Source organism: Pyrgilauda ruficollis, unplaced genomic scaffold (assembly GCF_017590135.1).
Source record: "Pyrgilauda ruficollis isolate IOZ18807 unplaced genomic scaffold, ASM1759013v1 scaffold48, whole genome shotgun sequence".
Lineage (NCBI taxonomy): Eukaryota > Metazoa > Chordata > Aves > Passeriformes > Passeridae > Pyrgilauda > Pyrgilauda ruficollis.
Window position 1 is genome coordinate 7,505,447 of NW_024526377.1, and position 14,445 is coordinate 7,519,891.

The window sequence follows — 14,445 nt, forward strand, 5'->3', positions numbered from 1 at the left end:
GAAAGTGGAAACTTTTTCTGCTAGCGCTGCCTTCTCTAAATCTGGGCTACCCCTGTGCATCACCATGCTCCAAGGAGCTGTATCTCTGAGGTCTGCTCTGGATGGACTGGCACATCAAGCCCAGGTCCATGCTGCCTCCAGAGAGTGTGACAGTCCTGACTGTGTACTCTGCAGAGCCTGCTAATGCTGCTCTTCAGGAGGAATACACTATGTCCTGCCAAAGGAATGGAGACATTGTTTGCACAATATCTTGTGGGACATGGATACAGGTTGTTTTTATCCAGAGCCAGACAGAAGCCTGAGCTGATTCAACCTGTGTGTTTCATGCAAAATACCAGGAAAAAGGATGAGTTTCTGGGCTACCTGAAGCAAAGCCAAATTCACAAGTTAGTATGACCTTAAAAGCTTCCAGAAATCTCCGCTTGCGCTTACTTCCAGTCCAGACTCAAGCCCCAACCCAGTGTGCAAACAAGGAGTACAGATTATTGCTATTTACATACCACTTGTTTACCTGACTCTATCCTTTCAGACTTGCTTATTTTCTCAGACTGAATGATTGTCTGCAACATTTCTTGAGTTAAGTCTGTGCCACTATAAATACAAAAAAAATAGTACAGTTCTCCCTGGGTGAGTTTCTGAAAGGTGTATACCACTGTTCAATACTTGTTTAAGAAAAACAAAAGACAACAACAACAACAACAACAACAACAACAACAACAACAACAACAACAACAAAGATTGCCAGAGAAATCACCTTACAGCAGAGAGGAAGCTTTTGAGCTCCACAGAGTGAGTTCACCAGACCTGTCTGAAACACATTTTGCTTGTGCAGATGATTTGCACAGGATAAATCCATCACAGTCACTTCAAGAGGACTGACACCAGTGGTTTAGTCTTTCCAAATCCTATGAAGCGATGAGAAATAGTCTCTGATCCCTTCAGGGCCTCTGCTGCAGACTTCAGGGGGAGGACTCTCCAGTGGATTCCCCTCAAAATTGCATGAGCAGTAGTTGTATCCCCAGTCCAGGTTCACCAGCTCCCCAAAGGCTGCTGGAAGGGACCGTAGATGGTTGTTTCCCAACCAAAGTGTGTGCAGATTCCTTAGAAGGCAGACATCCTCAGGAAGGCTCTCCAGTGAGTTAAAGAGCAATAGCAACGTTTCCAGTTTCTCCAGATGCCGAATGCTGGAGGGGATGGTATCTATTTTGTTGTCACTCACATCCAGAAAGGTGAGGCTTCTCAGCTGGCAGAGGGGTGCAGGCAACTCAGTGAGGCTATTGTTGGCAAGGTGGAGGCTCTGCAGCCTTTGGAGTGCCCCCATCTCTGCAGGCAGCGAGCTCAGGCTGTTGTTGCTCAGAGTGAGCCTCTCCAAGCAGCTCAAAGTGCCAATTTCAGCAGGGATTTTCTTCAAGTTGTTGGAGTCCACATAGAGGCAGGTGAGGTTCCTCAGACGGCCGATCTCCTGGGGAAGCAGCTCCATCCTGTACCTCAGGCAGCTCTCTCGCTCTGGGCTCATCTCCAGCACCTGCAGCTGCTCCAACCCAAAGACCTGTATGGGAACTGACAGCAGCTCTCTGCCAGAGATCTTGAGTTTCTTCTTCCCTTCATATTTCGGATCATGCTCTGTGAGGTACCTCCAGAGTGGATCAGGACCTGGACAGGCACATCTGGGAGAGGTGACTGCATCCATATCCCACCAGAAGAGTGGCTCATTGAATGGAGACTGTCAGTCACAATTACCGGCATGCTCCACAGGCATCTTCTGAGGCTTTTGGTCGATCATGGTTCTCTTGTCAGCTTTGTGCTCTGCTGGACACATTACCAACGCTCAGAGTGTTTGAGTTGCTCAGATACATCCCACTGAGTAAACATTTGGTATTCTCACATGATCAGGTGCTTCCCCTCCTGCTCTGCAGAGCACAAAAACCCAGCTCCTGGGATGTGATGTGGCATCTCACTGCTGCAACCAGTGGTCAGACAGGGAAAACTGCCTCTGCTTTTCAGCAGGTGCGTTCAAATATCTGCTTGTGTGTAGCTCTCTCCTGGAAGCATCAAGGGTGCCCTTTCCTGAAGAATTCACATTGCCTGGGATTGTAATAGAAGCAGCAAGGCAGAGTAGATAAGGCACATGGTAAATGGGACAAGAAGAAAACAGAGTAACAGCTGGTGGCCTGGGAACTGGGAACCATTAACATATCTTGTCCTCAGGTCAGTTTGTGCCTTTAACATTCAGCAAACACAATAAAGGATCAGTTTTGAAATCTGGATATCCTCCTCCCTCCTGCTAAGTGTGTAAACCCCTACACCATGGAGATACCATTTTTCTTGTGTTGCACTTGCTCTGGCATATTTAAAAGTGAATTTTTATTCCTTGCTGTCAAAGGTTTTGTAGATGTGTAAAATGCCAGGTTTATCCCAAGCCACTTAGCACAGCATGTGATGTTGAGAGCAAGGCATTTTTCTGGAAGAAGAAAATTGTGGGTTTGAAGCCTCAGGCTGAGAAAGCCGCCCTCTTTTACTTCATTCTCTAATCTTTAAGCCTTTCAGCTAAAAAACTATTTAGGACAGCCATTTCAGATGCTTCTCAAGGAGAGAGGTCTCCTTGAGATAGAGACCTACAGGCCATTAGAGGTAGAAGACAATGTGTTAGAGGTGTAGTCTAAGCAGGTCTACTAGGTCAGGTCTTGTGAAGATCAGGTCTTTCACGTCAGCTTTGCTTTCCCAGCCTCCTCAGTTCTGATCATCTCAGGCAAGGATGTTCCTGAATTTGCTGGAACCTGTGTTCCAGCAGCAGGGGAGTGTGTGGCTGCACAGGTGAATGGTAGTAGCTGTCTATTCAGACAATGCTGGCAAGAGGATTCAGGGATTCTTGTTCAGCTCTCCCTTTTACTTTCTAGATTCTAGTGCTTTTTAATTGGTTTTCACCCTGAAATACACATTTTAAGGCCTGGCATATACCAGCTGTCACCCTTGACTTGGATTCAGAGTGTAAATACCATAATCATGTTGAAATCAAGCCCTGGATTTCTTCCAGATAAATTTTCAGCATCTGTAAGAGATAACAGTATCACTTGCCTGTGAGGCTGCTTAGGCATTTGAGGCTCCTGGGACAGAATCACAGAATTCTTTGGCTTGGAAGGGAATTTAAATACAATCTAGTTCTAACCCCTTTGCCATGGATAGGGATGTCATCCATTAGACCAGGTTGCTCAGGTCTCCATCCAACCTGGCATTGAAACCTTCCAGGGATGGCTTTTGCATGAAAAAAATTCAGCAGAAATTGAGAGAGTCTAATAATTTTTCATAAGCATGAATGGGTACAATAACTTAGAAATATCTGTACATCAGACACAAATGCAGCAGCCAAGGAAAAGTGAGATTTTCACTTGCAGAAGAAGGTTGTTTTCCAACAGACCTCACAAATAACTGTAAAAATGAGACTCAGCTCCCATCAAAAAGGTGCTGAAGAAGTTATTGCACTGACAATAATTTCAGACTTGGGTGAAAACCATCCCCCACATTGCTAAGGGGAAAAATGTGTCTCTAAGAACACATTGTCAAATACATCTGTCCTGTGAAATAAACCAAATTGCTGTATGTGCTGCCTTCTGTTTGAACATGCTTTTCTCTTTAAATCCAAACCTGAGTCTTTCAGACAGGATGTCATGCAGAGACAAAGGTATTGTCAGAAAGAGGTTTCTGAGGGTTTTGGCACTTTCTGAACTTTTTCAAACCTGGAATTTGACTCTGTCCTTTCCTTTACGAAGGTGGCAGGTTCTTCTTTTCTCCTTGCAGGACATTCGTCTTCCTGATGCTGATAGGAATGTTGGGAGTATGATTAATGTTCCTAATTGTCCCCTTATGCTTTCTACATAGAGCTCATGTCACAAAATGTAAAGTACCAAGAAAGAGCCTGCATTTTCAACACATAATCCCCTAGAGACCCAGCAGGATGGTCTCATTCTCAGCTCAGACAAACTTCAACAACGTTGCTAGCATCAATATTGTGGAGCCAAGCCCTGCAAGGTATTCAGATGTTAACCCTTACAATAAAAATCTGCTTTGTAAAGCAACTACCAAAAGCAGTCTCCTCTTCATCACATCTTCATCCTTTTCTAAGCAGTTGTTCCCATTTCACAAGTCAGAAATATCTAATATGTATGTGACTTCCAGGTTTAAACCAAATTAACAAATTATTTCTTGATTCAACTTTGCCATTTACAAAGGAGTTGAAAGAAAAATCCAAACCCTGATGGACCCATATTGCCCTAAAAGCCTCAGCCACCAAATTCAGTATCTAGGAGGCAACTGGGTGGGTGATGAAGAGACTCTTCCTCCAGCAGTTCTGCAGAAGTAACAGCAAGTAGGACTCCTGGTGGTCTCTGGTGGATGCTCACCCCTGCACAGGGCTGCAGACTGGGGCAGGAGCCTGCCTTCAACTCCAGACTGACTTCATCCTTATGCTGCTCTTTCTGCCATGCATGGAGGAACCTTAACCTTCATCAGTACTGGGCTCCAGCTCACAGAGGCTGAAAGTAGATTTATTTTCAGTCTATGTTGTAACTGTTGAGTGAGTGCAGTAATTTCAAGTTTCCCTTGCCCAAGGACAGTACAAGTTCCTGCCATAACCTTGCCCCTCTCCCTGTGAGAAGCCTGGCTGCTGGTCACAGAGCACCCGACCTGCCATCACCTGTAACATGAATATTCCCACACCAGCTCAGGGGGGATGTGAGTTACTGAGGGTGGAAGATAAAGACAGCTCCCAGAAGATCTCTTTTCCAAGGAGATGTAGTTAATGTAGGCAACACAGCTCTGAGTGCTGCAGCTGAATACTTTAGGATAAGCTGAATGGATCTCCAGGTTCTACAGCTCTCATTGGAACCACCAAAATGCAGGTCAAACCACAGCTTGACTCCTTGAAGTCAAAGAGCTGGACTTTGATGATCCTTGTGGGTCTCTTCCAACCATATTCTGTGGTTCTGTGTTCTGTGACTCTGAATCTCACTGTGAGAGACTGAGCATGGGATTGAGGTACCCAACACAGACATTTTACATTACTTGATGTGCTCTTCCCTGGGGTCACCCACTGAAGCTCTGGAAAGGCTCCCTTAGGTCCTGAATCATACCTGCCAGTCCCTGTCAGTGTCTCTGGCCCCATATACTGTGGATGGTGACACCCAGCCATTCCTAGGCAACAAGTCCTGCTCCAGAAGCTGTCAAATGCAATGTTTAACAGGGCAGAGCATGGCCAGTTTCCACATTAAAAGGCTGAACAAACAGAAGACTCTATTTTAGGGGTGTTTTTTTTAAATATAATTTTTAAACTTTTTCTTTTTTAATAATTGCTCAGAATGTAAAATCTGAGTTTGTCTCCTAACCAGTTCTGTGGTCAGAGTACAGAGTTTGGGCTTAGCTACCACAGTATTTTTATTGTCTCTAAGGAAAGAGAAAAAAGCCCACAGGCATTTGATACAGCTTCCAAAAAGCAGCTAATTCAAAACTGTTTAGAAATTGTTAAATAATTTAACACAAAAAATATATTTTCCCCAAATGACCCTGTTGCTTTGTTCTGTCTTTGTAATTTGTTTATTTGACAGGCAAAAAATTGAATGAAATAATGGTCTGTTTGCTATAATTACTGTAATTTACACATGATTTTTAAAAAGGAAAAAAAAAGAGCAACTGACAGTGGTGCCATAAATCCCATGTGTTCCTTTTAAAAATCTGAATAATATATTGTCTGGCTTTCTAATGCAATTTTAGCAGTACATTGCCACAGGGCCAAAACAAAATCCAACAAAAAATCAGTCTATTCCCAGGTTTAAACCTCAGACTCAGTGAACAGATTGTATGGTGATTTACCACACACTTGGTTGCAGAGACAGGAACACCGAGATGCCAAAGCCACAACTTTCCCTTACTCAGGGGTGGTTAGGAGAGAGCCACCAGCACTGTCCCTGTCCTACCTGCCATGTCTTGGCTGTGTGTTCACCCGGCACAGTGCTGAACTATACAAGCATGGTCATCTGTCAGGCACAGAGGCACCTGAATTTTATGGAGAGCAGCTTCTGACCATGCCCAGGGCTGTAACTGTAGGTTTACTGGCTTCCCAGATGGCAGACCTACTTTGGAAAGTAATCTCGGGCCACCTTTACCAAGACTGCAAATACAAACAAACAGACTCAAGCAAAAACTGTGGCAGTTTTTCAATCCTCCAAATACACCCTCCTTTCTCACCTGGTATTGCAGGTGTCCTTTTAGGCACATTCCTGTAGGAATTGCTTCTGTAAGAGGTGGCAGCTATAGAAGCCTCTCTTTGATGACTGAAATCTGGGTGAGTACAAACATGGGTCTTGATCTGGGTCTGCAGCTCATGTACTCTGCTCACTAAAGACAGATTCTGCCTGGTAAATGTCACTTAACTGACTGGAGAGAAAATAAGGTTTAAGAAAAAGCAGGGAAATGGCACCCACTGAATTCAGGGCACAGAGACAGTCTGGGGTGTCTCTGGGAACAGACTGAGCAGATAGCCATATGCTAGGGAATACGCTGAAGCAAAGGGAGTTAGGCTGTGTCCCCTTTTTACGGGAGGAAAATGCTCAGAGATGTAGTCTGTGTCTAGCTCATGCAGATTTTTCAATTGCTATTAAAGATGCAAGTGTTTCCCTTGTGTTCCCAATACAGACTCTTGGAAATGGCTCCTACAGACATTCAAATGAAACAGATTATCAAAAAAACCCTTTCATCTCCTTCAACTGGATGCCACTCCACCTCACCTACTGTGAATTGCACTAGATGACCCTTAGAGTTCCCTTCTAACCCAAATTATTCTGATTCTATGATCTCACACTGAAATTTGTTTAACAGAACATCATTATGCAGATTCCCTTCTCATGGTGCACTAGAATGTACTGAACTCTGTGACATGCATGGCACATCAGATACACATACATGATGAGAGCCTGTAGACATGAAGGAGTCACCATCATGACAGGAATTAAATGTCACATTTGCATGGCTCAGTTAACATGTTTGACCTCCATAACACCTTCATTTACCCAAAACAATGTCTCTTCCCATGTTAGGAGATGCTCTCAAATAGGGACCCTCTTCTACCTCACCACTGGAGGGATGAAATCTCAGCTTGGACTAAGAAAAATGCTTCTATTAAATATGTGATCAACATGTTTGCTTAATACTAAAATCCAGCAAGCTAACCCAAGATTCAGTACAGTAACACATGTACCATTGAGAGTTACTTAAAAGTGGCAACCTTTTCACTTCATGGTATTTTCACTTTGATTGGTCTTTCCATAGCAAGAAACACACTAAAATCAAATAAAAGATTTTATTTGCATAGGAAATAGCAAAAATAGCACCATTAAGAGCTACACAGTAAAGACTTTGTTTAACCCTGGTATTTATACTTATTATTTAATTTTATTTTCAGTAAAGTGGAGGCAAATTTTATCTGCTACTGGTGAGAAAAGACTCCAAGACTGACAAAACCTTATCTCTGCACTTCAGCCTCCACTGAGGGTATGATTCCAGGCTGGTTATCAACAGCTGTGGCTTCTGCTTAGGCTGGCCAGTTTGGAAGCACCATGCCATATGGAGAATGTGTTAGCAGGGCAGGGTGCCTCTTTTCTGTCTCCAGAAGAGCAGACCAGATTCCCAAACACATTCAGCACTTAGTGCCTGTGTCAGGTCCATTATTCCCATCTCTCACTACAAACTGCTTTGTGCAGAAGAGGTTTGAAAATGCAGCTGCTTTGCTGGCTGGCACATATGCGAGGCCTGATCGCTTCTCAGATCTGCACTTAGTGGGTGGGCATGGCTTGGTCAGAGGGTTAAGCTCACAAATGACCTGTTGTGAAGGTCTTTTCAGACTCCATCTTGTTTTTACTTTGTCTTTGCATTCTCAGGTTGATTTTGGCTATTAGCTGATAGGCAGAAATGGCCACTGTCTGGCTTGTTGCTGTCACCCTCAAAGACAATTTCCATCATGTTTATGAACATCTCTTTGCTCTGATCCTTTCATCAAAGATCAACATCCTCCTAGACCAGGCTGCACGATGCACCAGCCCTCTAAGTAACACAACTTGCCAAGTTATTGTCATAATGGATCAGCCAAAACAGTGAATTGGGTCACAGTTGGCTTCTTGAGTTTTTAATACCAGGGGGCTTTCTATGCTGCTCTGGCTGACTTTTGGGTGAAGCAGTGGTAGGGAGCTGTCCATGTGCTGACATTGCACAAGGGATTCGGCATCCCTTACCTGACAGAGGATAACCTTGCAAATGCCTCTCCCTGACAGAGGTAAGTAAGCTCCATTTCTTGGAAAAAAACTCTCCAGTACAGAAAGGTTTAGATCTTCTGTGTTGTCCCTTCAGGCCTTTACTATGAAATCCCACATGACTCCATGAAAAAGTAGCTCCTATAGAATACTGATTCATTTATCAGCAGAAGAACAGTAAATTTAACAGGGATCTTCTGGAAAGCACACACTAGCAGTTCAAAATTGTCCATTGGGAGTTGGATGTACAGGAGACCCTTTTCCAGCTTTGGTATGACTTTATCTTCCTCCCTGCCATGTGGATGGCAAATAGCACCACAATCCTGTGCCTGTGTGTCACAGTTAATGCTCCAGGCTGCAGGATTTGATTTGAGCTGAAAGGATGAGAGATAAAGCTTTGGAAAAAATTAATCAGATAACAGATTAAAAATTTGGCATTGGAATGGTTTTGCATAAACAGTCACACAACACATTGCTATTATATGCTTTTCAAAAGAGGAAAAAACCCACTTATTTTTAGCATTTTAATATGCCCTGATGTTAGAGAAAACAAACAAAAAATAAGTTCACATATCACATCAAAGATAATAATAATAATAATAATTATAATTCATAAAAATAATCTGACCGACCGGCAGCATTTGTTGGCTTTAGAAGGCCTCCTGCGAAAGAAACGCAGCTGAAGACATTGGAGAGCTCTTGGCAGGTGTAAGGAATTCAAGTTTTCAAAACAAGTCTGGGGGTGCTCCCTGCACGCTATGGCCCTTTGACATTGGAGGGCCGGGCAGCCAGGCTTGCATAGTAAGCGCACTGAGAGGGGTCACACTGTCCACTGGCTCCCGGGGGTCCTTGGGGACCTGCCAGACCTGGCACACCAGCTTCACCTTGAGGGCCAGGGGGTCCTGGCATCCCATCTTTGGCATAACCAGGCTCCCCTGGGAGGCCTGAAAGAGAAACAAAATGCCCTGGTGAGTGGCACCAGAGTGACACACCCAGCGTGCAGTACTCAGCAGTATAACGTCACAGGAGATGGCTTTGCTGCCAAACTGGGATTCAGAGAGCAGCTTCCATAGGTTTGGATTTGGCTAGGATGTATCTCAAGGAAACAACCAGAGTGTCTCCTCTGAAATAAAGATTTCCACTCCCTATGGCGACCTTGGGATGCTCAGCTCTGATACGGCTGCTCTTCTTCCTTCATGCTGAAGTCATGGAGCTGCATGAGACAACTCATGACATACAGTCCTCACAGAGAGGAAGTGAGAATGGGAAAGTGGAGGCAAGAGCCAGACTGGGGAGATAATTCACTGGTGCAGAGCATAGTGGGCACATTGTTATTTGAATGCAATGCAAGGCCAGTCTACCAGATGCAGACAATGGGGTTATGAGGGCTTCCCATAGTTCCTTTCCCAAGAAAGCAGTGAAGGCAAAACTTATCAATGGTGCCTAATTTCAGACTGCAGACAAACTGTATTTGCTGTTGCTTTGTCAGTAATAGTAAAGCAGAAGCTGTATCCCCAAGGCACAGGTCTTCAATATGACCTTTTATAACATCTGAAGCTGTCTGAACCTCTGGGTTCAGCTTGGTCACAGGAAGACTCTGCCAAGGACAGAGAAAACACTTCACAGTGCATCTAATAATTAAAGCTTCACTCTGGATTTGACCCAAAGGTCAGTTAACTTAGCTGCAACTGAGATGCTTCATTGTACTCATTCATCAGGCTGAGGAAATAAAGGTAGCCAGATATGATGTTAATAATACAGTTCTTCCCTTTGGGCCACATCCTACAGAAATTGTGTATGTTGTTTTTATGTCATCCTGATCATCTCTTTAGTACAGCAGAGACCTGTGTCCTGGTAGTGGTTCTATGTGATGTATTTTGTCGGGTGTTCTGAATAACACACCTGGAATTCCTGGGGGACCCATTTCCCCTCGTTGACCAATGCCAGTGTCTCCTTTCTCACCCTTTGCTCCTCTTTCTCCTGTAGAGGGAAAGAAAAAATATTAACTGATGAGCATGGTCTACAGAACTAAGCATTAGTATAGGTCTTCCATCCACACTGAAGCCAATATATTTGGTAAAAACAGTTCCTAATTGTGGCCAATCCTCTGAGAGAGGACATTAAGCAGGAATGAAGACTTGCCCCACTCTAGTTCTGGCCAGAGGTGCAACACACCAGCAACTGCTGGTCATAGTTAACAACTATGGTTTAACAGACTGAGGTTTCTTCCAATACCTGCATTTTGAGGACAATTTATAAGCTACTAAAGCGAAAGGTGGATGCCAAAGTCGAGTGGACACATCCTTTTATTGGACTGCCCCAACACACCAAGTTTCACTTACCTTTGGGACCAATTGGTCCAGGTGGCCCTTCAGAGCCAGTCTGTCCAGGCCGGCCAGGCTCTCCCGGAGGGCCAGTTCTTCCTGGGAGTCCTTCCTTCCCAGGGGGACCAGGAGGTCCTGGTCTGCCATGAGATGCTTTCACCTGTGCAGGCTGTATGTGAGCCAAGATGTAGGGTAACTTTGCTGCAATGAGAGGGAAATGGTTTTGTTAGACTAGAAGGACTATGCTCCAAGAAATGGAGAGGCAGAACCAGGGGCCCCGTAAAGTCCAAGTCCTGTCACAGGGCCACCCATTTTTTGTCCCCCCTTAATACATGACTGTGACTCTCTGATCCTCTCTCAATTATTTAAATCTCATTTCTTGATAGCATTAAATTTCTCCTAAATTCCATACTTTATCATAAACCTTTTTCTCATTCTCTGCTCCTTGTCCTCCAAGAATCTGAAATGTCCCTTCCTTTAGTTGTGCAGATGGTGAATCCCTGTTAAACTGGGACAACTGCTGCTCTGAAAAGGAGAGCCTTTTCCTACTGCTTCTATGATGCAGACATGGCTGGTCTGTAGGGAGAAAGCTTTTCTTGTTCCAGGCTGTTCCATGCAGGCACACACTGCCTGGCATTTCAGTGCTAAGACCCTGAACAATCATGCTGGTTTTGGCTGGGGTGCAGTTAATTTTCTTCATGGTGGCTGGCAGGGGGCTATGTTTTGGATTTGTCTTGGTAATACAGAGATGTTTTTGTTATTGCTGAGCAGGGCCCACACAGAGCCAAGGCCTTTTGTGCTTTTCATACGACCACACTGGGGAGGAGATTGGGGATGCAGGGGAGGTTCAGAAGAGACCCAGCCAGAACAGGTGACCCAAACTGACCAGAGGGATTCCAGACCATGTGACATCATGCTCAGTGTATAAAGTGAGGGGAGGAAGAAGGGGACATTTGCAGTGATGGTGTTTTTCTTCCTAAGTACCCATTACCTGTGATGGGGCCCTGCTCTCCTGGAGATGGCAGAACACCTGCCTGCCCGTGGGAAGCAGGGAGTTAATTCGTTACTTTGTTTTGCTTCTGGGTGCAGCTGTTGCTTTCCCTATTAAACTGTCTTTATCTCCATCCATGAGTTTTCCAGCTTTTACTCTTCTGATTCTCTCCCTGATCCTGCGGGTGGGGGAGTGAGTGAGAGATGCATGGGCCTTGGCTGCTGGCTGGGGTTACACCATGACAGCAACCTTGAGAGCTCATAAAACACTCAGCATCATGTAAACATTCTGCAGAATAAAGGGAGAAGAGTGTTCTGTCTTCTCTTCATTGATGCTTTCAGACTGGTGTGGATATTGAAGACTGAGAGTGTGTAAATAAAATCTGTGAAATGATCACCCCATTTACTTGTGATCTTTAGCAAGGAACAAAATGCCTGCAGTTGTGTGTCAGCTGCATCAAGAGCTGTGTGAGAAGGACTACAGCTCTGCATCTCACTGTCAATGGGATCAGTAGTGGTCTGCAATTCTCATACTTGGAGAGAAACAGCAGACCATACCCCCTCCAGCCTCTCTTCTTATACTGATGAGTATCAAAAGTCATAGGCAAAAATCACGAACATTTCTTCTCCAGTTGGGACCTCAAAAGAAAGTTTATTGTCTACTCTGATTACTTTCTGTGCTATTGCTGGGAAAATCAAAGCCTGGGGAACTGTAAAGCACATTTCATTTCACACATCTTCCAAGCAAGCTTGCTGCAATGCTACCTTCCTTAAGGAGGAGAGATTCAGGTTCCAGCCCAGCTATGGAAAGCATCTTTCATACTCTCAGATCCACCTTTTAGCTTCCTGGTACTAATTACTTACCATCTAGCTGCTTGGATAACTCCTCTTGGATGAGTCTCCTCAAAGTCTCTAGAGATGGGGGTTCTCCCTAAAGAGTCAGAATCACAGTAATGAGACTACATAACCACAGTAAAGGGATCAGATAGTTATATAGGACAAGGGGGAACAGTTTTAAACTAAAAGAGGAAAGATTTAGATTAGATGTTAGGAAGAAATTCTTTACTGTGAGGGTGGTGAGGCACTGAAAGGGGTTGCCCTGAGAAACTGCAGATGCCCCATCCCTGGAAGGCAAGTCAGGTGGGCTTTGGAGCAACTCCACCTAGTGGGTGGCATCCCTGCATATGCTGGATGGGCAGTTGGAAGTAGATGATCTTTAAAGTCCCTTCAACCCAAAACACTCTGTGGTTCTATGATGTGCAAACTAAGACCTCCACAAAGGGCTCAGCAGGTGCCATGTCATCACCCACAGCACACTAAGCTGCTCTTCATCCTTTTATTCTCAGTCATGGGTAGTCACGATGTCCCACTTGGCTGGAGGTGGCACTGTGACACCCATGCTCATAAGGGCTGTGGGGAGGATGTAGGGAACTGCGGGCCTGTCAGCCTGACCTCAGGGCCCAGCAAGGTTCTGGAGCAGATCATCGTGAGTGGGATCACAAAGTCCAGAGAGGAGAACTAAGGGACCAAGCCCAGCCAGTGTGAGTTTAGGAAAGGCAGGTCCTGCCTGAGCAACGTGATGTCCTTTGAGGAGAAAGTGACCCTCCTCAAGGCTGATGGAAAAGCAGGGCATGGAGTCTGTCTGGACTTGAGCAAAGCCTTAGACTCCATCTCTCACAGCACAGTCCTGCAAAAGCCGTCAGCCCAGGGCTTGGGCAGGGGCACTCTTAGCTGGCTTAAGAACTGTCAGGATGGCTGTGTCCAGAGAGTGGCTGGGAATGGAGCTGCAATGAGTTGGCATTCAGTCACTAGCAGTGTTTCCTGTGCTCTGTCCTGTTCAGAGTCCCAACAAGGCCCTGCAGGCTGGGAGCAGAATGGCTGGAAAGGTGCCCAGCAGGAAAATCCCTGTGGTTGCTGGCTGACATCGGCCAAATATAAGTCAGCATGTGTCCAGATGGACAAGGGGTGGCCATGCCCACCAGGCCTTTGTGACTGCAGCTGCATTGCACCCAGAGGCCATTGTGACACGGGTCCATGCCGTGACTCAGAGGGCTCTTGTAGGGCCAAACCCCTCGTGTTGTCACTCTCAGGAGAGCAGCTCTCTGAGGAGGAAGCAGTTCTCTCATGAGGCAGCAGCTCCTCAGGAGGAAGCAGCTCTCCCGGGTGCCCTTGGCCAGTGTTCCTCAGAGCACCGCCAAGATGTCCAAGAGACATGAGGAAAATGCCCACAGCCAGTCCCGTGAGGGGCAGCCGCTGCTGTTCAAGCGGCGACAGGTGAGGGATGGGAACGGAGGGAGAGGCTGCAGTGGGACCTGGGGGAGGGCTGGGGGCAGAGACTGCCAGCCAGGCCTGGCTCCAGCCCTTGCTCTGGGGAGGAGCTGGTGCCAGGATGACCTGGGTGAAGGAATGCCCCAGAAACAGGGAGCGCAGCTGGGAACCCAGCTCGGCCTGGCAGATGTGGACAACATTGCCCTTGGGACCAACATGAGGGCAGACAGTATGTGCACACAGCCACCTCCATCTCTCGCCTCCCTCTGCTTCCCACAGGTGCCCCAGCAGCTGCCACAGGCAGCAGAAGAGGTCACATGGGTGACCATCACGCCCCTCCAATGGGACAGACCGGTCCCCAGAAAGGACACTTCATGGAGACCCACAGGACATGAAACAAAGGAGGAGAGCCTGGAGGGAGGGCACTCACTGCCCCTCGGTGGCACAGTCACACGGCCAACAAGACTGTCCGTGTCAGATTTGCCGCCTCTCCATGGCCCTCCACTGACAGTGACACCTCCGTGGCAGCGCAGCCCTCAGCTGCCAAGAGCAGCCTCGGCACGGATCAA

At 46.0% G+C, this 14,445-nt stretch overlaps 2 protein-coding genes across 2 annotated transcripts in view; both read right to left on the reverse strand.

The window, feature by feature from the left end:
* Positions 1-889: 889 nt before the first annotated feature.
* LOC121359885 (leucine-rich repeat-containing protein 30-like) lies at positions 890-1,690 on the reverse strand. The gene has a single exon (XM_041479152.1). It carries the CDS (start codon positions 1,688-1,690, stop codon positions 890-892), a length of 801 nt encoding a protein of 266 aa, XP_041335086.1.
* Positions 1,691-9,050: 7,360 nt separating this feature from the next.
* COL22A1 (collagen type XXII alpha 1 chain) overlaps positions 9,051-14,445 on the reverse strand; it is a 196,093-nt gene continuing 190,698 nt past the window's right edge. Inside the window, exons 61-64 of the mRNA XM_041479400.1 lie at positions 12,473-12,539; positions 10,637-10,819; positions 10,197-10,274; positions 9,051-9,238 (exon numbers count right to left, since the gene is read on the reverse strand). Coding sequence (XP_041335334.1) covers positions 9,051-9,238; positions 10,197-10,274; positions 10,637-10,819; positions 12,473-12,539 — 516 coding nt within the window. The remainder of the gene's footprint in view (positions 9,239-10,196; positions 10,275-10,636; positions 10,820-12,472; positions 12,540-14,445) is intronic.